The following is a 19,590-nucleotide window of genomic DNA, read 5'->3' as shown; positions in this document are numbered from 1 at the left end:
GACAATTTACATTACCCCTGTCACGTCGTCGGGTGCAACAGACTTGAAGCCGTGCCACTGACTCGTCTGCGTAACCAACTCCGTCGTTGCCCCGGCTTCTCGGCATAAAAGTACCCTGCTATCAGCCGGAACGACCTTCATACGCCAAGGGACACACGAGCAGAGAATCAATCAGCCAAGCGTAATCTAAATCAACGTGCAGCACGTCGATATTGACGATTACCCAAAACAATCGCGAGCTAGCGAAGGAAAAGTCGCAACATCAGTGTTTGGCCGGCTTGGCCCAAGCCGAGACTTCCTTTCCCTCCCGAAACCCGCAATCTATTACTCAGTACCTCGCCATGGTGCCGGTTCACAAGGGCGTCCCACCCGAAGGGGAAGGGAATGCCCACGTCACAACCTCATATCTACTCGCCAACCTCCACTGTCCTTCCTGTGTTTCCTCTATTAAAGATGTCTTGCACGAGACATGTGACCCCGACATCTTCTGGGTCTCCCCCAACATCGTAACGTCGGTAGTCACCGTCGAACACAAGCCAACCGCCAGGGCGAGTGTAACCAACATGACACGCGCCCTTGAGGACGTCGGCTTCGAGATCGAGGCCATCACCACTACCGCTCTCATCGACGGAGAAACTCAACGTCGTCTCTTGAACAACCCTGCGGGGCAAGGTAGCTCCAGCTCGGCCGAGTCTGCTCACGACCTGGAGGAAGGAAGGGGAGGAATCATGGACGGATGGCTGTGGAATCGTGGCGCAGGGAGGCTATCGGTTCATGCTCGTGCTGTAAAGGACCGCGCCCATTTGCAAAACTGCGAGCAATGCCGTCGAGAGGGCCAGCCATGTGGCAAGGAAGAGGATGGACTACTCCGTCCAAGCTCAGCGCTAAAGAAGGAGACGGAGACTGGAAGCTCAAACATCATATCAACACCGACATCCGCGAGACCATCCATTTCTGAGCTGGAGAGTGCAGCCCACGAGGGACCTCTGTGGAGAGCTACCTTTGCCGTTGGGGGCATGACCTGCGCTGTCTGTGTTAATGCAATCACGGAGGAGCTCAAGAAGCTACCCTGGATATCCAAAGTCGTGGTCAATCTCGTATCCAATAGTGCCACTGTCGACTTTACGGAAGAAGGAAGAGCTGCCGACATTGCGGAAAGCATCGAGGACCTAGGTTACGAAGCAACGTTGGACCAAGTCGTCAGTCTGGACAAGCAGAAAACGGAGATTTCGAACGAGAGGACCGTCGAAATCATGGTCGACGGCCTGTTCTGCCAGCACTGTCCCGATCGTCTGTCACACTCCCTCGATGGATTCCAGCGCAAGCTCAAAATAATAACCCCTGCAACTCTCCAATCTCCCATCATCAAGCTCAGCTACGTCCCAGATGCCCCCATCTTTACCATCCGCCATATTCTCTCTGCTATAGAAGCTGCCGACCCATCGTTCAAGGCTTCAATTTACCACCCTCCCACTTTAGAGGAACGTTCCAAAGTCATCCGCAGGAGACACCAGCTGCAGCTCATTCGACGACTCATTATCACATTTCTCGTTGCCATCCCGACATTCGTCATCGGAATCGTCTACATGAGCCTCGTGCCGAGCGATAATGCGGTGAGGCACTACTTGATGGAGCCGTGGACATCGGGCCTTTCACGTACACAGGTCTCCCTGTGCATCCTTGCTACCGTAACCTACTTCTTTGGCGCCGACATATTCCACGTCAGGTCCTACAAGGAAGTGAGGGCAATGTGGAAGCGAGGCAGCAGAACTCCCATGATCAAGAGGTTTACTACATTCGGAAGCATGAACATGCTCATCAGTCTGGGTACTACGGTGGCCTATTTTTCGTCTGTCATCCAGATGATTTACGCTGCCGCCAGCCGACCCGATCATTTCAAAGACAAGGATGTGTACTTCGACACCGTTGTCTTCCTGACGCTATTTATTCTTGCTGGTCGGTTGATCGAATCCTACAGCAAGTCCAGGACTGGGGATGCCGTCGATATGCTGCGCAAGTTGAAGCCTAATACTGCGGTCCTAGTTGAGAAGGATAAAGAGATGGAGCACGATACTACCGTCGATGTTGACAAGCTAGAAATCGGCGACTTTGTGAGGGTGCCTAATGGTGCTTCTCCGCCAGGAGATGGCGTCGTGGTCAAAGGCGACACCAAGTTTGACGAGTCGAGCCTTACCGGCGAAGCTCATCTCGTAGCCAAGGCTCTCGGCGACGAGGTCTTCGCGGGAACGGTCAACAAGCAAAGCCCGATCATGATTCGCATCACGGGCGTAGGTGGTACCTCGATGCTCGACCAGATCGTCAACATCGTGCAGGAGGGCCAAACGAAGCGGGCGCCCATGGAGCAGATCGCCGACACAATGACGTCGTATTTTGTGCCGGTCATTACCTTTTTCGCCATCATCACCTGGGTGATCTGGATCGTTGTGGGATATGCCGGCGCCGTGCCCGACGACGTCGACGCCAATGAAAGCTGGGTCGCGTTCGCCTTGCAGTTCGCCATCGCCGTCTTCGTGGTCGCATGCCCGTGTGGATTGGCACTCGCTGCGCCGACGGCCATTTTTGTTGGTGGAGGACTTGCCGCGAGGAACGGTATTCTGGTTAAGGGCGGCGGCGAGGCGTTCGAAAAGGCCAGCAAGGTTGACTGTGTAGTCTTCGACAAGACGGGTACTCTAACGCGGGGCGGCGAGCCAAAAATCACGGATGCCGTGGTATATCCCGATGTCGAAAATGTCAACGATGACGAGGCGCTCCAGCTGCTTGCTGCTCTCAAGGCGGTGGAAGACAACAGCAGCCACCCGATCGCCAAGGCGATTTCGGCGTACTGCGCGTCGCGGAGCACGGAGAAAGTCGTCGTTGACAACCTCGAAGAGGTTCCCGGAAAGGGCATGAAGGCTAGCTACCATATGGGCGACGCCGAAAAGTCATGGAGCATGCTCGTCGGAAACGAAGGCCTGCTACGCGGGTTTGACGTCGCCATCTCCGACAAGGTTGGCGCGCTGCTGAAGAAGTGGAGCAACGAAGCTAAGTCCATCGCTCTCGTGGCTACTAAGCAACCCGGTGACGACTCGGCGTGGAGGGTCGGAGCGGCACTTTCAATCTCGGATCACATCCGACCTGAGGCGGTGCCTATCATCAAAATGCTTCAGGAGAGCGGGAAGCAGGCGTGGATGCTTTCGGGCGACAACGCGCTCACGGCCAAGGCGGTGGCGCGCCTTGTAGGTATCCCCGAATCTAATGTCATCGCCGGCGTGCTCCCTTCGGAAAAGGCCGACAAGATTACGCATCTACAAAAGACGCTCCAGCACCTCGCGGGGAACAAGAAGAGCAACAAGAATAACAGCGACGAGGAGTCGGCGACCAACCACGCACTCGTAGCAATGGTAGGCGACGGCATCAACGACTCCCCAGCCCTGACAATGGCAGACGTCGGCATCGCCATCGGCAGCGGCAGCGACATCGCCATCTCATCCGCGGACTTTGTTCTCGTCAAGTCGGACCTCCGCGCGGTCGTCACGCTCCTGGACCTCAGCCGGGCCGTGTTTCGGCGCATCATGTTCAACTTTGGCTGGGCGTGCGTGTTCAACCTGTGCGCCGTTCCTGTGGCTGCCGGCGTGCTCTTCCCGATCAAGACGGGTGGCGGGGATCGCGTCAAGCTGGACCCCGTGTGGGCGTCGCTCGCGATGGCGTTGAGTAGTATCAGTGTTGTGTTGAGTAGTTTGGCGCTGAGGTGGAGGGTTCCGGTGCTTGGGTTTAGAGCGAGGAAGATGAAGGCTGTGGCGGAGGAGGTGGAGAGTGTTTAGGGGAGGTGTGTTGATGGTGGATTGAGAGAGTATTATTGGATTTTGATGAGGATGTACGGCATGAACGGGAGAGTCTAGTGGTGACCGACAAGGAAATACCCCCGCTGCATTTTATTATCGTTTTATTTTTTTCCCTCTTCTTGTTCTGTCTACTGTTTAATAAATCTACGAATAATACAAGAAGCCCAGAAATATACCCTTTGTAGATGTTTAGATGCGATGTGCGTCTAATGCAGGAGGACCACCTGAGATAGTGAGATTGTTGTTGAGGGTTCAATGTACCAGTTTGAGGATGGTGGAAGTGCAGCTGTGCAAGTGCCGACGACGTGGATCCAGAACAGTCGGAAATGTTTATTAAGCAATCCGCTCTCAAGTGCCGCGCTGTCACGAACAGCGCAACTCGGAGGCGTGCCGTTGAGCCTCGGCAACATTTTAGCAGCACCTTGCATCAATGCATTCCTCGATTTGGGGCGCAGGACGAATAAAGGGCAGTGGAGACGCGCGGGAGGAGCATTGATGAACCTATTGGAACCACTTCTCTTAAATCCGGGGAACCCAGCAAGCTCAGGCGCATCGCTGTTGTAATCTATTTCTTTTCGCATTCTTCTTTTGTACCAATTGATACCTTTTCACTTCTACAAGTCGAGATTAGGAGAGATATTCTTGTACCTTGACATCGTGTGCGAGTTCGGAACAGCAAAGCCCGCTGCTCCAGGTGAGACAGGACACAGCACGGTCTCGGACAACCTCTACTACAACACCCTCCTCCCAGCAAACATGTCGTCTCCCTTCATCGTCAAGGAGCACAAGGTGCCCGGCCAGCATATCCGCGAATACCCCCACGCGCTGGCCAACTCCCAGAATGACGTGCTGTACCTGGCCGTGAAGGAGTATATTCCCAGGGATAACCAGAATCCTCAGCCGGGCGATGTGACGATTCTGGGTGCGCATGCAAATGGGTTTCCCAAGGTGAGTGAGCAAGAATTTAGAGGGGGATGAAATGCCTTTTGTAGTGAAGCCTCGGCTCTTTTTCGCTATTGAGATGTGGGGGACTCGGTGTTATATGGGAGTACTTGAAGCTAACTATCGTGGAAACCAGGAATTGTATGAGCCGCTTTGGGAGGATCTGTACCGCGAGTCAAAGAGCCATGGATTCCGGATACGGAGCATCATCATTGCTGATGCGGCGTGGCAAGGCCAGTCCGGCATCATGAACGCGGACGTCGTCGGCAACGATCGTAAGTTGACCATCCCCTATCTTCAGAATCTCTTTTTCTCTTCGCCCTCTAATCCTCTTACTCTCACCCTCACTGTCATCTCACTCGCTCTCACTCACTCATCCCCAACCCACACTTCACCCAAGGCTAACTCCCTCCACAGCAAGCTGGCTCGACTACACCCGCGACATCCTCCAAGTAGTCAACCACCTCCGTCCCCCAACCCCCATAATCGGCGTCGCCCACTCCTTCGGCGGCGCCGCCATCACCAACCTCGCCCACTTCAACCCGCGCCTCCTCACCTCCCTCATCCTCCTCGACCCCGTCATCTCCCCCTACGCCTCCACCCCGGGCTCCCTCGAGTCCAGCCCCGCCGCCCACTCCCTCCGCCGCCGCGAAACGTGGCCCTCGCGCGAGGAGGCGGCCAAATCTTTCGCCAAGTCGCCGTTTTACAAGTCTTGGGATCCGCGGGTGCTGAACGCCTGGGTCACGCACGGACTCACAGACGTCGACTCGAGCGGGGCGAGCAAAGAAGTGACCCTCACCACGACGAAGCACCAAGAGGTCTTTACGTTTTTGAGACCCACGTGGAAGGCCTTTGATGAACGTGGCGAACGGCTCGTGGATAAGACGCTCGCCCCCGATCTCGATCTGGAGAATAATTTCCCCGTCTACCCCTTCTGCAGACCCGAGCCCTCCCTCACCCTCTCCCGCATGCGCAACATCCGCCCCTCCGTCTTCTACGTCCTCGGCGAAAAATCAAACCTCTCCCACCCTCCCTCCATCGCCTCCCGTCTCCGCCAGACCGGCGCCGGAACCGGAGGAAGCGGCGGGATCCAGTTCGGTCGCGTGAAGCAGGTCATGCTTCCTGGCTTGGGGCATCTCGTCGCTATGGAGGCGCCGGGGGAGTGTGCGCGGCTTGGGGCGGAGTGGATTGAGAAGGAGGTGACGAGGTGGAGGGAGGGGGAGGCGAGAGAGTTTGAGGAGTGGAGGGGAAAGAGGAAGGAGGAGAAGACGATGTTGACGGAGGAGTGGGCGAAGTATCTTAAGGTTCAGCAGAGGGCGCCCAAGGCTAAGATCTGAGAAGAGGAGGAAAAGAGAGAAGAATTAATTTCGTTTCATGTTTTTGGTAGCTGAGATTTCACAAGTAGGCCGATTAGGCCACCATGTATTTCAAAGTCTAACATAGAGATATAGACGATATACTTGAATCTAGAAAAATGTTCTAAATATTCTTTTCTTGATCATGTGCTACCTCCTTATCTACATTCATTATGCATATTCCCAGCGAAGACCTCCTTCTCTCTTCTACACAGATCAAGCCTCGCTTGCGTCCTCACTCGCGTCTTCATCCTCATCATCCCCAGGTATCCACACCAACAAGCCATCCTTATCAGCCTTCATTCCCTCCGTCGGAATAACCCTCAACACCTTCTGGAAATACTTATCCCTCACCACCAAGCCGGGTCTCACAAAGTCGTCCCTCACAAGCGGCAGCAGGCGATACGTAGCCGTGCGCCTCGACACGGGAAGCACATGAACGGTCGTCTTCTTGGCGCCCGAAAACGCAAATTCGTCGCTCGGCTCCATCGTCAGTCCGAATGTCAGGAAGTGGCTCGACGGGTTCTCGATCGTCACGTCAAGGTTGACGAGGCCGTCTATGTCCGAGGCGACCTGCGAGGAGGATAGGCGCGGCTCCGAGAGGGATGCGAGAACGCGTGGTTCGGTGCTTAGCACGGTGTGAGGCGGGACGGGCATGGTGGTGATGTTGACGGTCGAGCTGCTGGGCCGCTTCCACTTGATGATGAAGGCTGCTTCTACGCGGGCGGGAGCGCGGTCTTCGAGACTGAGCTTTTGCGCGATGATGTCGAACTCGACGTCCTGCATCACACGTGGTTGGACAGCCAGTCCATCGTCCGGTATCGGCAAAGGCCTTCCCCTGGTCGTGCACCGCGTCCCGGGGCTGCAGGAGACGATTTGGGCGTCGAGGCCGACAACGCGCAACTCTTCCGTTGCAAAAGAGGCGTAGTGGCACATGAGGCACCACCTCTGCGCCAGTCCAAGTGCCGGCCTTACAGACTCGTCTTTGTCGTCGTCGGATAGGTCCTGGATCGTATCCGGATCGAAAAGGCTCGGCCACGGGTCCTTGTGCAGCCGTGGTACCATCTCATAATTAGCCTCGAATGGACTGACAATCGCGATGGTGAAGGACTCCTTTTGTAAAATGCGAGTTCCTGGGTCAGAAGCAAGGTGATATGAGACCCTCAAGTTGAATTCCAAAGATGCTGGTTGAGGTGCCTCGTCGAGATGAACTTGGACCCCGACCTTGCCAGAACTCTCAATCGTGCCAAGACTCACACCCGCAAGCTTCGATGCTTCTTCGTTAGCGGGAGACACGATCTCGGGCAACTCTAGCACCTTGACCTTGGCCCCAGGCACCTGGTCTCCAAAGGCATGGATGTCGAGTTTCGCAATGGCGTCTTCATCTTCAGCGTTCACCAACTCAAACTCGAGGGTGATTGCCTCGTTGGCATAATACTGCTCGAGACTGTTGAGGAGCTTGATCTCCAGCTTGGGTGGCCGGGGCTGGACTTGGATCGTTTGCGCCTCTGACCTGCCGATTATCCTCCGGAAGCCTGACGGCTCCACCCAAGTGATCCCTAGGCTTGACTCCGGGAATGACACGGTATAATCGAGTTTGAAGGTCTCGCAATCAACGGAGACTGTGACAGAGGAAGCACGAGCTTCACCTGGCTCGCGGAGGGGAATCGCTAATTCATAAACCCTGCACTGTCCAGGGGCTAATGTTAGAGCCGCAGTGCCGGAAAATATTGTTGGCTCCTCAGAATCCTCGTCGTCATCGTCTTCCGTCAGAGTCTCGTTATCTTGTTCCCTAAGCGTAATCTTTGATATCACCGTGTTTCCCTTAACCGTGTTGCTCTCGGGCGATTCGGGATCATGTGTGAGAAGTATGTCCCTTAAACTTCCCTCAAACTCGACCTTTAGTGATGATACCGACACGGGCACCGAGTCGGGGAACGCGTCTGATGTGATGATGAGCTGTGCAGAAGATACGTCTCCAGCCTTGCCTTCGCCTGACCTAAAGGCAAATGAGGCAGAGAGGAAGGACGAGATTTCATCGTCTGATAGGCTGGCAGATGGTTTAGAAGTAAGGGGAACACCCTCGAGAGACTTTGATAGGTCGTAATTCCAGTTCTTGCGCCTCGTGAACCCTAAAATCACACGTTAGCAACCCCTCCAAGTAAAATCGACAGCCTTTTACTCGATAAGACTCACTCCTATGAAAGAGCTCCCAATCAATGGCGAGAACCAAGTCTCCCAAACCCTTCTGGGCAGCAGCCGCCCTGAGCGTCCAGTTCACATCTTCAACGATATCCGTCCACCCCTCTCTTCTGAACGGCATATCTTCCCAAACCGGCCGCAGCAGCGCAATCACGTCTTCCCACTGTTCGAGTTTCGCCGATTCCCTCGCACACTCGAGGGAAACCTCCGCGACCAAACGATGTTGCCCGCGAGCGTGGAACTGGGTTCTCGCAGCCATGAGGCAGTCGATTATCAGCCGGGAATAGTCCACGCCCGGTTTGTCCAGGGGGAACTCGAGGTAAGGTTCAGGGCACATGTAGGTGTCGTAGGTATATCCAGCGTTGGTGGAAGCGGCAGCTGCAGAGCTTTCCGGGGGTTGGCGATCCTCTTCCGGCATGGAATATGCCAAGGCTCGCCGCGCGGCGGTGTGCCATGCTGCCTGCCGGTACCAATAGCCGGTGTGATGCATCAACTCCCAGGGGTAGAGCCTCTCTCGAGGGAGGCCCTTCTCCGGCGGGAGATAGAGAAGACCAGTCGAAGGATGAAGCCCGGGAATGTCCATTCTCTCAATGAGATTCGCCATCACAAGAGACCAACGAGTTTCCCAGGCCTTCCAACCGTAGTTATTAGTCCCCCGACCACGTTGGTCAATGAACTCACCAATTCGGTCACGGTGCGCCTGCCACCTCGAAACTGCCATGGAAGTTTGTTCGTTCCAAAGGAAACAACGTAATACACGGATGGCAATGATATCCGAGAGGAGCCGAGCTTCGTTCCACCGAGGGCTCCAGCTGGGTATCAAGTCCCAGACTTCCTCACTAAGGAGTTCATCATAGGCCTGTTCATACGTTCTCATGGCCACATCTATCTCTTGTCTAAACTCTGAAAACACAGCCATCTTGAAGTCGTACCTTACCTGCCATCCGGAAAGAGATAGAGTCTGGGAGGTGCCCGAAGTTGGTGGGATCGTCGGTGGCGGGATGATTCCGCGATTCTTCTTTTTCCTTGCATGTCTGCCGAGGTCACGATAATATTCAAGAGACTGAGGATATAGTGCGGTGAGGATTGTGTCAGCGGCTTCTGTAAGCTCCTCCGATGACTTTCGTGGCGCGATGTAGAAAATGGACTTTCCCGTATCCAGTCCGGTTCCCTTTCGGATATTCTCCAACCGCTCCTGGATACCCTGGGTGACAGATTGCGGCGAGGAGGAAGTGTCACTCATTAACGCGACAGCTAGCCTCGTCTTGTAACCCGACTTTGCTATCTCGGCTTTGATTGCGTTTATATCCGTCTTGAGCTGGTTGTCGAGTAGAGTTGCGCGGCTTTGGTCTGAGGTGAGGGCGTAGAAACACAAGAAGACGCTTGGTACATAATTTTGATGCCTTAAAAGCCAGTCGGGGTTGATGATGCCATCAGGATAAAGGCTCGACGATGGGCTGAGAGGTGAAAGCGGTGAATGTAAGACGATTTCGGATTCGGGCAGCTCTATGTCTTCTGGAAGGACAGCGTGTCTGGGCGGGAGGGTATACGTCTACTCTTTCAGTTAGCATCCAACTAAGTCGGATACGTATGTATCTAGATATGCTTCTCCAGTTACCCTTCCAACGGACTCAACACGATATCTGTAAGGCCTCTTCTTGTCACCTAGGGACCACGGAGGCAATGTCGCATCCACTCCCGCAAGGTAGTCATGAAGAACTTGGGCATTTTCCCCTGTCAGACTAGGTACTTCGGATTTGAGAACCGTCCCTTCAGTCGCGGTATTGGAGCCTCCATAATGGTCATTTGGTGGGGAGTCCAGAAGACCAGAAGCGACCAAAAAGGGAACACTGGGATCCAGGCTTCCTGGAGGGTAGCCGTCCATGATATCGAGTCGAGTCCCCCTCAGGAGAGGTGTTTATGTAGGGAACGGCGTCGCCACGTTCGGAGGTGTAGAACTTAATGTCGATGTGGTTTGTTCTTTCACTAGTTCAGGCAGGCAAACATTAGCAGGAAGAGATACAGCTGGCCCGCCTCCGTGTCGGAGAGCGCCAAACGGGCTTCACGTACTCGTTGAAGCTACATGCCAGGTTAGAACGGGACCGGGCTCGCCAGGTGGGTTTCAGGAAGAAAAACCCTCTAGTTACGGGAATTGCAATTTCGCGAACCGTGGCTCGTCTCCTAGCATCTGCTGCCAGAATATAACTCCAAAGATGCCGCGAATCGTTGTCGATGGGTTCCCGACCTGGAAGCTTCTAATCTACGCAAGGACATAGCGAGTATAGGACTTTATTTCTTTCTCGATCCAACCCCACAAAGTTACTACAGTCACACCACCGTATCGAGTTTGAAGTAATCTAAATAGAGCACAGATTTGCAATAAACCAATTTTGTGTTTATAGTTTCAGCTGTTATCAGCTGCTTCGAATTTCTGACAGCTTTATAGTTTAGATTTTATAGGCATCATGGGCATCGCGGATTTCATGGATGTGGGTTCTCTAAATCGAAATGATGTGTCATCTGTGGACAGCCGTCGACAACTGTCATATGAAATAGATCACCTGATTTCCATGATGCCTGCGAAATCCACATGACATCCGCAACGCCCATAGAAATTCTATTTTCATTTACGAAGGAACGAGGAACTTATATGAAAATTCCACTCATGGATAATTACGTATACTCGTTTTAAAGTGTAGGTACCTAGGTAAACGGGGTTGAATTTAAATAGGTAGGGTGGCCCTAGCACTTTGAGAACAAATAAAGCCTCTCCTCGCTAACCCCCGCCCTTTCCCCACCCCCTCCCCCCAACCAACCGCCCCAACCAACCGCCCCAACCTTTTTCTGCTGGTCCTCCGACACACCGCCGCATTCCTTCTTCTACCAACTGAATTTACTTGACTATCTATGATACTCTCTAACAAGGCTATACTTGAGCCTCCTCGCCCAACTGTGATGAGCCTGTATTAAGTGAATACGACCTTGTCTCCCGGGAGGTGGCATGGTTCCAATCCTCATACGATCATCGGCCAGCTCCCGAATGCCCAACACAGAACCAGCCCACCGATTCAATACAGGGACATTATGTATATATACCTTCTCCTTCAACAAGAGGAGTAACGTCATAAGCGGAGAGACGCCCAGGGCACACGTCGGCAAGACAGATCCACGACACGACAAACCTGCTTCCGACCATTACATCGATCCGACACACTACGTCTGATTAGACGCCTATTTCAGGGGGCTTGGCCATTGAGTCTGGCCTTTGACATGGCTTCAGAGCAGGGGCAATGCCAGGTGAGATCACGAGACTCTCCCTTGGCCTGTGAAGCTTCATTCACTGACCTTGACGCCCGAATAGGCTCTGCGGCGCTCTGATGAGCAGAGATGCCAGAATGAAGCCACACATGCAAATGGCCTCTTCTGCGGGCTCCACTCCAAAGAGGCCTTTAGTCTCTACAAGGGTTACAAACGACGCAATGCCCGGCTGGATTCTCTGGACGACGATGCCCCTAAGTATCTGAAGGACTCTCGAGTTGCCCTCGCCAACGACACATTCGAGACCATCGAGGACAAGAAGACGTTGGATGATATTCAACGTCATCTGCGCAAAAAGTATGTTCTGCTCGGGCAGGTCATCGATGCGCGCAAGCTTCACCACAAACACTTCTACTCTCTCAACATGGACTATGGGCACGAAGCATATCTCAACAAGCTTATCACCCAACGTCACACAGTTTACCTGGCTCTGCGGAGAGTCATCAAGCAAACTGCAAAAGTACTCTACCAAATGGAGCAATGGTATGCTTGGGTTCGCGAAGTCCAAGAAGAGGAGGAAGCTTCTCAGGAGAAGGAGCAGAAGAAGGTCAAGCAGGAAGCTGCCCTGTTCAGGCGTAATGTCAAGGAGTTACAGGCCCGACTGAAGGTCATGCGAGAAAAGGAGGAACAGAAGCGTCAAGATGCCTTCCTCGAGGACGCTTATCGCGAGCGCATGGCCATGTCAGAAGACGAGGACAACGACGAGCTATGGGATCCTATCGACGATGTGGAATACGAAAAGCGGTACCAGTACATCGATCTGATCAAGTACTTCCTCTGGATGGACATCCTGGACGACGAGGAGAGGAGCGATCCAAAGCTCGAGACTAAGACGGAAGAGCTTTCTCTTGCTGATGAGCCTCAGGCTCCCTCCAAGAAACCGAAAAAGAAGAAGGCAAAAGGAGGCTCCCATGCTGCTGCACGCAGCTCTGCGGATACGGCTGTCAAGGGCCAAACCGGCCAGAGGAAGCTCCTGGCAATGCAAGAGAGCGGACAAACCGAGGGGACGGAGTTGCGAGAGCCGGATAAGAAGAACATCGAGACGGAACAGGAGATGAGGAAGCGTCTGAGCCAAGGAGTCAAGAAGAACTACGAGAACTGGTTGAGGGAAGGCCCTGGTATGAGCATCCGGATAGTTGGTACCTTGGAAAACCCTCACGAGACCATGGACAGGACGGCGCCAATGACGGATGACGAGATCGACGAGATAGTCAGGGACGTCAAAGAGATCAAGCTTCTCCTATTCTGCCGCCTGATCCTTGGGCAAGCACCCATACTACCCGCTGCGGTACGAGCCAGCAGCGTCGAGGAGTTCCTCAACGACGCCGAGGTTGCCGAGTCCGACCTACGAGATCTCTGTTTGAAGGTGGTGGAACCTACTCTCCAACAGATACGAGATGCTTGTGCCGATTTCGCCCGTGGAGACCAGGTGGAAGATGACCCGGAAGACGTAACGGACGACGACAATGATGAGACGTTTGAAGAGCTTATCAGCGAAGATAAAAGATACAAGCACCTCCATACCGACGACTGGTTGCTCGAAAAGGTTCTCGACATGGCCGAAAAGACAGACAGGAAGCAGAAGAAGACTAAGGCAAAGCGTCAACGAGTTAAATCTAAGACTCGCCCACGCAAGACAAAGGTCACCATCTGTGGCAAAAGCATCTGGAACCACGCCAGCGAGAAGGCCATATCTCGAGACGGTTGGCTTCAGTTCTCTGTCATCGCAAAGGATTGTGACTTCAAGCATGCCATCCAACTCTGCCGAAATTGGGCCGAGTTCTCAGATCTCAACCTCCTGACCATCTGGCAGTACTTCCCTGCTTCGAACTGGATCTCTTGGGGCTGCAACAGGTTCATTCAGCAACTCCAGGAGCTGGGATTCTACCCCTACTTCATGGACCTCGATGCTCAACAACACAGTCGTCATTTTCAGACAGGCAGCCGAAGCCGAGCCCGGCGTGCGCATGATATTGTCGAGACCAGAAACATCATCGTCGGTCACATGAAACGGAACGATCCTGTGACTCGACGCTTTCTGCAGTATCTCATGATGCGGACCGGGGAGGTCTTGATTATGGTACGAGACGGCAAGACTGGCCGTGTCATCACCGCACCTCCCGAGGAACATCTTTGGACTTATCGCAAAAAGCAAGGCTTTGGGGCGGCTTCCAAGAACGAGTGGCAGAATATTCTGGAGGTGGGACCTGACTACTGTGCCTTGACAGACCGACTCCGACAATGGCGGTTTGGATTTGACGACTATTACGACGTCTTTATCTGGGACTTTGTGCCTGGCCAAACTCCCACCCAAACGTACAACGTCGTCATTACAGTGAGTTTGCGCACCAGATCCCTGTCATTTTATCTGCTGACACGCGCACATAGGAACTTAGATTCGCTTGGCGCATCGCCCATCCACGCGACATGTATGCACACATGGAACCGCTCTTACGAGGCCTGACGAGAGAGAAGGACACGATGCGCACTCGCAAGATTAAGCCAGGCGAGGAGGTCGACAGTCTCTGGGACACGGTGATGGATGAAAGAAACGAGTTCCGGCTCTTCGATATCAAGGAAGATGGTATGAGTTCTCGCTCTGGCTCCGAACTAGCCCAGTCACCGTACCTGTTCTACAACGAGGCCAACGCTGCTGAGGACCAGGTCCTGTTTCCGGATGAGCTGACCTCTAAAAAACGGAGCGTGCCTTTCCGAGAGATCAGGAACGGCGTCAGCCGCATCACGGATGGCATCACGCCCAGCACTACCCTTCATCTCGCCAAAGGTGTCGAGGCAATCATGCAGGGCAAAGACCCTGTGAAGGCTCTTGATGCTTTAAGCGACCAAATTGAAGACAGCATCTGGGCCATGCCGACGGTATGGACGACCGCGATGAACCAGGTCCGTCAAGAGAAACCTTCAGGAGAACAACTTGAGCTCCTCAAGCGTACCGGGCTGTATGCCACACATAAGAGTGTATCGTTCAGCCATCGACTTGAAACCGCAGACCAGATGGAGGTCATGGAACGAGACAGATCTTTTGGTGAGTAACTCAGTTGTTTGACGCGACAGGTCCTCCGAGCAGCGATGCTGATGGACACTACTAGAATTCAAGAAGACTTTTCACGCTGGCGACCTCGAACAGGGAGCCAACCAGAACTTTCAAGATGTCCAAGACAAGATCGCCACCATGCTCAAAACCGTCCACATGGGTCCGACTGACTGGGTCTTCTTTCTCGCCGAGATTCTCGACTGGCTTGAGCTGCGAGGAGACTACGACGACTATGTTCAGGACCCCGCTTACCCATGGCCACACAGCTTCATCGTCCAGGACTTGGTCCGGGCATTCGCGGCCGTAGCCATGTTCTTCCCGGAGCCAGACGCCGCCAAACAAATCACCATGTTCCTGAACTCGAAGCAGTGCGAGGACTTCAAGAACTCCCTCCTTTTTGACCCCAAGGAACGAAGTAAGACACGACCTGATCGAAGGACCCGAACCAGTTACAAATTTCGTGACAAAAAGTTCTGGAATGAGTGGAATGACTTCTTGAAGACCAATAGCAAGAGTTATTTCGCCGACGTGTACCCCCTTGATTGGAGTATTGCGATCCGTCCTATTATAGCCCACTGTCAGTCAACCTCCTCAGCTCATCTCATAGCCCGTCGTACTGACATTTCTTAGTGTACCAAGCTGGAGTGATTGCGCCAGCGTACCTAGAGAATGACACCCGAATCATCGCAGGAATGGCCACGGCCAAGGCAGAGCCTCATCGTCCCGACAAATTGGATTTGTTCATTAACTACGAAGACCGCCATGGCAACTTTCCAATGCAGTACCCGCCCTCATTTGTGGCCCCCGACAAATGGATACAACTGCTGCCTCTGATCCAAAAGTTCGCCGACAGGCATCCCAATGCTCGCTTCGCCCTCCTGCGGCTCTGGTCGGCACCTCACTACTACCCTCTGATGGTTGGGCTGCACAACCGCCAGTGCACCAGCTTCCTTGACAGCTGCGGCAGGTCATGGGAGTGGAAGTTTGTGCCCAAGGACATGCCGGGCAGCGAGTACAGTGTTCACCACACGACTGGGAAAAGGCTGCAGCTGCTGCTGGGAAAGTTTGGAGACCGTGTGGTGAGCCGTGGTGATTTGATTCTCGTCATGGGAGAGGATGCAGAAGATTTGTTAAAACACTGCACGGCTGTTACGTTTGCTATTCAGACAAAGCCGTGGCTGAGGGAGGTCGACTTGTGGAAGAGCTTTATCAATGTCGGTATAGACTTTTTCCAAGACCTAGATCCTTTTTACTTGGAGTAAAAGGATATTAGCAGGTAGATCAGGACCTCTTCTGCACCCCGCCAATAATAGCAACTGGGGCCAAATCTGTGGATTTTTTCTCACCAACACCGTTCCACTAGTTACGGCTGGAGTCAGGCGCGTACAGCTATCACTACGTTCTCCAGTGACGTAATCGCCGATTCCTCATCGCAACTTCGTCCTCAAAATATACCAGGCCCACAAGTGCAGTTTGACGAGTTCGATCATACCAAAAACTAGTGTAGCTTGACTTCTTCTTCTTCTTCTTCTTGAATCGAGCCACCTCAAATCGTTCCGTCAATCGGCCTAACCAGAGCTGTCCCTATCGCCGGTGGATTCAGAAAGTGCGGCAGTAATTCTTGCCATGGACCTTCCCCATCCCCGGCTTGCATGTGCTCCAAGTTAGAAGCATCCGAATCACAACTAATCAGAGAGGTTGTTGAAGATAACATCAATGCCGAACTGTCAATACTAGGGGGAAGTAGAGGGACCCCTGAAGCTTCCTCAACCGTGGCAGCTTATCGCCCAGCCTCCCGACAGTTTGCAATGTAATATATCTTGGAGCATCGGTGGTCGCAAGGAAGTTGTGATGCATCGTTGTGTCAGATCCGGGAAGGAAGCAGAGCGCATGTGATTTGAGGCTTCCACAACGGCGGGTAGAAAGATAGTGAAGCGAATTTCATATGTTAGCTTCCTCAAGCTCTCTTCCTCGAAAGTAAAACATATCTCTTTTAAACTAGTTCACCAACCCTCTTTCACACTTTGGCGGTATGCCTCGCGAATATTGAGCCACCTCTCTTTACTTCGGATTCTGCAACAAATCCTACTCCGACACCTTTCCCTTTCTTCCCAGCCTTCACTGATACCCTTTCATGTATTCGACATCGAATTCTTCCATAATGGACCTTCAGAACCGCTTTGAGAGCTTCTTACGAGTCAATAGAGAAAACGCTGGCTTGATGGCCACACTCGAATCATTCCTTGCCACTCCGGCCCGTGTAGTTATCCCCCCTACCGATTATGTTGATAATAGCGATGAGAGAGTCCAAATATGCCGAGAAATCCAATCCGTTGATAAAGGTCAAGTTCCCATAGACTCCATTATTTGGAGTTTATTCATGACAGCGCCCATCGAGAGGCTTAGGAAACTAAGGGATATGTTTCGAAACCCTACCCAAGGCGACTTCATACACATGGCGACGACTACCGTTTTCTTCTACGCATCCGAAAAGGCGGCGGCATTGCTGAAGATTTGTAAGTTAAATGGCCTGTTCAGCAAATCAACAGCAGCTTCAACAAGTTTCCAGGCTGTATATCTCTAACTATTTAGCGGTAGTTCTAACCGAGGACGCCGACGCAGACCCTCCTCGTCACCCATCAAAGAGTCCGACGGAGGCTGAAAAGGTAAAGAAAGAGATAAAGCAAGAAAAGAAAGAAAAGTATGATCGGAGAATAGCTAATGAGTGTTCCAGTGTCGGGAAAGAGACAGGAAGTGCGTTTTGTCAGGCGCCGCCCGTCCGCACGTCTGTCGTATCTTTCCGTTCATTTTGACCAAACGCTGTACCCACCTTGAAGACACGCTCTGGCCCGTCATTCGAACCTTTTGGGGTAAAGAGTATGCGGACCATATACAGGTCTTTCTTGTACACAACCCTCACATAATCGACTCGGCCCAGAACATGATCTGTCTCAGTCCCTTGCTCCAACAGTGGTGGAGAAAGGCATATTTTGCCCTGGAGCCCTACAAAAAGCTCCCGGATGGTGTCAGGGTACGCTTCCGTTGGCTCAAAAGAACCACGTTCACCGTCAACGACAAGTTGGAGACCCTGGCAATTGATCCTCGTGATTGCCTCGTTTGGCACCAGGAAGAGGGGGTCATCGCTATGAAAGATTTGGTGTCAGGACACCCCCTCTTGGACGGCACCCTGTTCGACCTCACGTCTGATGATCCTCAAAAGCAAGTTTCCTTCGGCCTTCTGCAACTACAGTGGGACATCCTACGTATAGCGGCACTCTCTGGGGCTGTTGAGGCGGTCGAGGACCCGTCTTGGAACCCCGATGATGACGGCTTGTCGGAATGACAACAAGTTGCTGAGCTGTAGCACTGGGAAGCAGAATCCTTTGAGTTCTGAAATGGATTAGGAGTATTTCTCTCGGCATCACGTGTTTGAACCGCTGAATCGCCGCCTTCTCAGAAGACTCCTAGCTACCGATCCATCATCCAACAAGGCTCAGGCCATGGAAAAGAAACTTGATGAGAGCGAAATGCTGACCGAAACCACCGAAGTCGACCTTCTCGCGCCAATGTCGGAAGATAAACTCCGTGACCACAGTCGCACCCGACGCAGTTCTTTACCCCAAAACACATCACGAAGACTTTCCGAGCGAAGAATCCCGAGCCGATTAGGAACACTATGGAGAAGCAACACGCTCAGCGAATGCCGCCGTAGCTGCATACGTTAAAGAGCTGAAGTTAGCGACGCCGACGCGAGAGACGATTGAAAGCCTAGACCACTGGCGGCATGTCGCCCTATTACCACTAGTGGGCCGTACTTGGCATGATCGGCTTTGGCCTCGCCTCTCTTGCGACGAGGAGTCAGGAGAATCCTTTGCCGAGGTTTGTAAATGAAAATAAAGGGAAACTCCCCAGGCTTACGAAGGTACACGAAGGCAGGTTGAGCATGAAGCCATCCCCCGCACGATAGGTTAGACGCAGTTATAGTCGATCTTAGCATCCAGCCAGGTTCTTATAATAAAGGGAATGCGAGATGACCGGCGCAGCTTCTCCATGAAAGTGATGTGTGCTACTCTGATACCTAGTCCTCTTCCGAGACAAATCTGTGGAAGTTGTCGCCTCCAGCCACTCATCCCGGAGGTGACGTGGCCGAGCACGGAGACCGGAAGTCAGGCGGCAACACAAAGAATATTATGAGGCAACTTGGTCCTGTTCCGCCACTTTAATCCAACGGAACGCGATTTGAGTCCTCAACAAGGTTCCAAGGTTCATCGTCTCCCTCCAACGGCACATGGATTCCAAAAACCCAGTCACAAACGTCAACAACCCATTTTCGCGATGACTCCTCCGTCGAGATTTCATCCTTAAACAGCCTTCTATTATCGGCCGCCTCCCAGGTGATCTCCACAATGCGAGCCCGATTCTCCAGAATCGGCTTCTTGTCATCATCCAATTCGGCCTGGATCTTGGCGGCCACGACGGGGATTCCCGTCCAACTCCGTATGAAATGCACCGTGAGAATGCCCGAGTCGTCAGGACCGTCTGTGTAGACGTGCCATTTGTGGTCCATTATCTCGGCCTTGAAGCCCATGATGAGTTTTGGGAGGGATCCTGGGGGCAGCGGGGCGGACCATGGAGATGCGACTGGTTCAACGAACGGCTTCGCAGGAATACGCCGAGGGAAGTCTTCCTTTGTGACGCGTTTTGTTGGCGCATATTGCGTGTAGTGCTCCATTCCCAATGACGAAATGGGAGTTCCAAGAGGATGCTGCCGCGAATGTGAAATGCTGCGCCGAGGAATCAAGTTGCAGAGCACATTCCAGTCAAGCATCAGCCTCCTTGTGGGATGCCTTGATAAATCTCACTCTGCCTCTCCGAGCTC

At 53.1% G+C, this 19,590-nt stretch overlaps 4 protein-coding genes and 2 pseudogenes across 4 annotated transcripts; 4 read left to right on the top strand and 2 right to left on the bottom strand.

Moving 5' to 3' along the window:
• Positions 1-341: 341 nt before the first annotated feature.
• SAPIO_CDS9320 lies at positions 342-3,821 on the top strand (annotated as a pseudogene; the record flags this gene model as incomplete).
• Positions 3,822-4,598: 777 nt separating this feature from the next.
• On the top strand, positions 4,599-6,121 carry SAPIO_CDS9319 (Uncharacterized protein; the record flags this gene model as incomplete). Its single annotated transcript, XM_016790748.1, has 3 exons — positions 4,599-4,790; positions 4,921-5,059; positions 5,202-6,121. 3 exons carry the CDS (start codon positions 4,599-4,601, stop codon positions 6,119-6,121), a joined length of 1,251 nt encoding a protein of 416 aa, XP_016639258.1.
• Positions 6,122-6,355: 234 nt separating this feature from the next.
• SAPIO_CDS9318 (uncharacterized protein) lies at positions 6,356-10,226 on the bottom strand (the record flags this gene model as incomplete). Its single annotated transcript, XM_016790747.1, has 3 exons — positions 6,356-8,271; positions 8,336-9,893; positions 9,960-10,226. The coding sequence occupies 3 exons, from the start codon at positions 10,224-10,226 to the stop codon at positions 6,356-6,358; spliced, it is 3,741 nt and encodes a 1,246-aa protein (XP_016639257.1).
• A 1,385-nt stretch (positions 10,227-11,611) lies between these two features.
• On the top strand, positions 11,612-15,973 carry SAPIO_CDS9317 (uncharacterized protein; the record flags this gene model as incomplete). Its single annotated transcript, XM_016790746.1, has 5 exons — positions 11,612-11,638; positions 11,703-13,994; positions 14,048-14,702; positions 14,767-15,288; positions 15,342-15,973. 5 exons carry the CDS (start codon positions 11,612-11,614, stop codon positions 15,971-15,973), a joined length of 4,128 nt encoding a protein of 1,375 aa, XP_016639256.1.
• A 1,193-nt stretch (positions 15,974-17,166) lies between these two features.
• On the top strand, positions 17,167-18,054 carry SAPIO_CDS9316 (uncharacterized protein; the record flags this gene model as incomplete). Its single annotated transcript, XM_016790745.1, has 3 exons — positions 17,167-17,227; positions 17,304-17,377; positions 17,446-18,054. 3 exons carry the CDS (start codon positions 17,167-17,169, stop codon positions 18,052-18,054), a joined length of 744 nt encoding a protein of 247 aa, XP_016639255.1.
• An 876-nt stretch (positions 18,055-18,930) lies between these two features.
• On the bottom strand, positions 18,931-19,299 carry SAPIO_CDS9315 (annotated as a pseudogene; the record flags this gene model as incomplete).
• Between the last annotated feature and the right edge of the window lie 291 nt (positions 19,300-19,590).

This window comes from Scedosporium apiospermum, assembly GCF_000732125.1.
Source record: "Scedosporium apiospermum strain IHEM 14462 chromosome Unknown SEQ_SAPIO_0143, whole genome shotgun sequence".
Lineage (NCBI taxonomy): Eukaryota > Fungi > Ascomycota > Sordariomycetes > Microascales > Microascaceae > Scedosporium > Scedosporium apiospermum.
The sequence above is the reverse complement of the archived record's forward strand: the minus strand, read 5'-3'. Positions and strand labels throughout refer to the sequence as shown.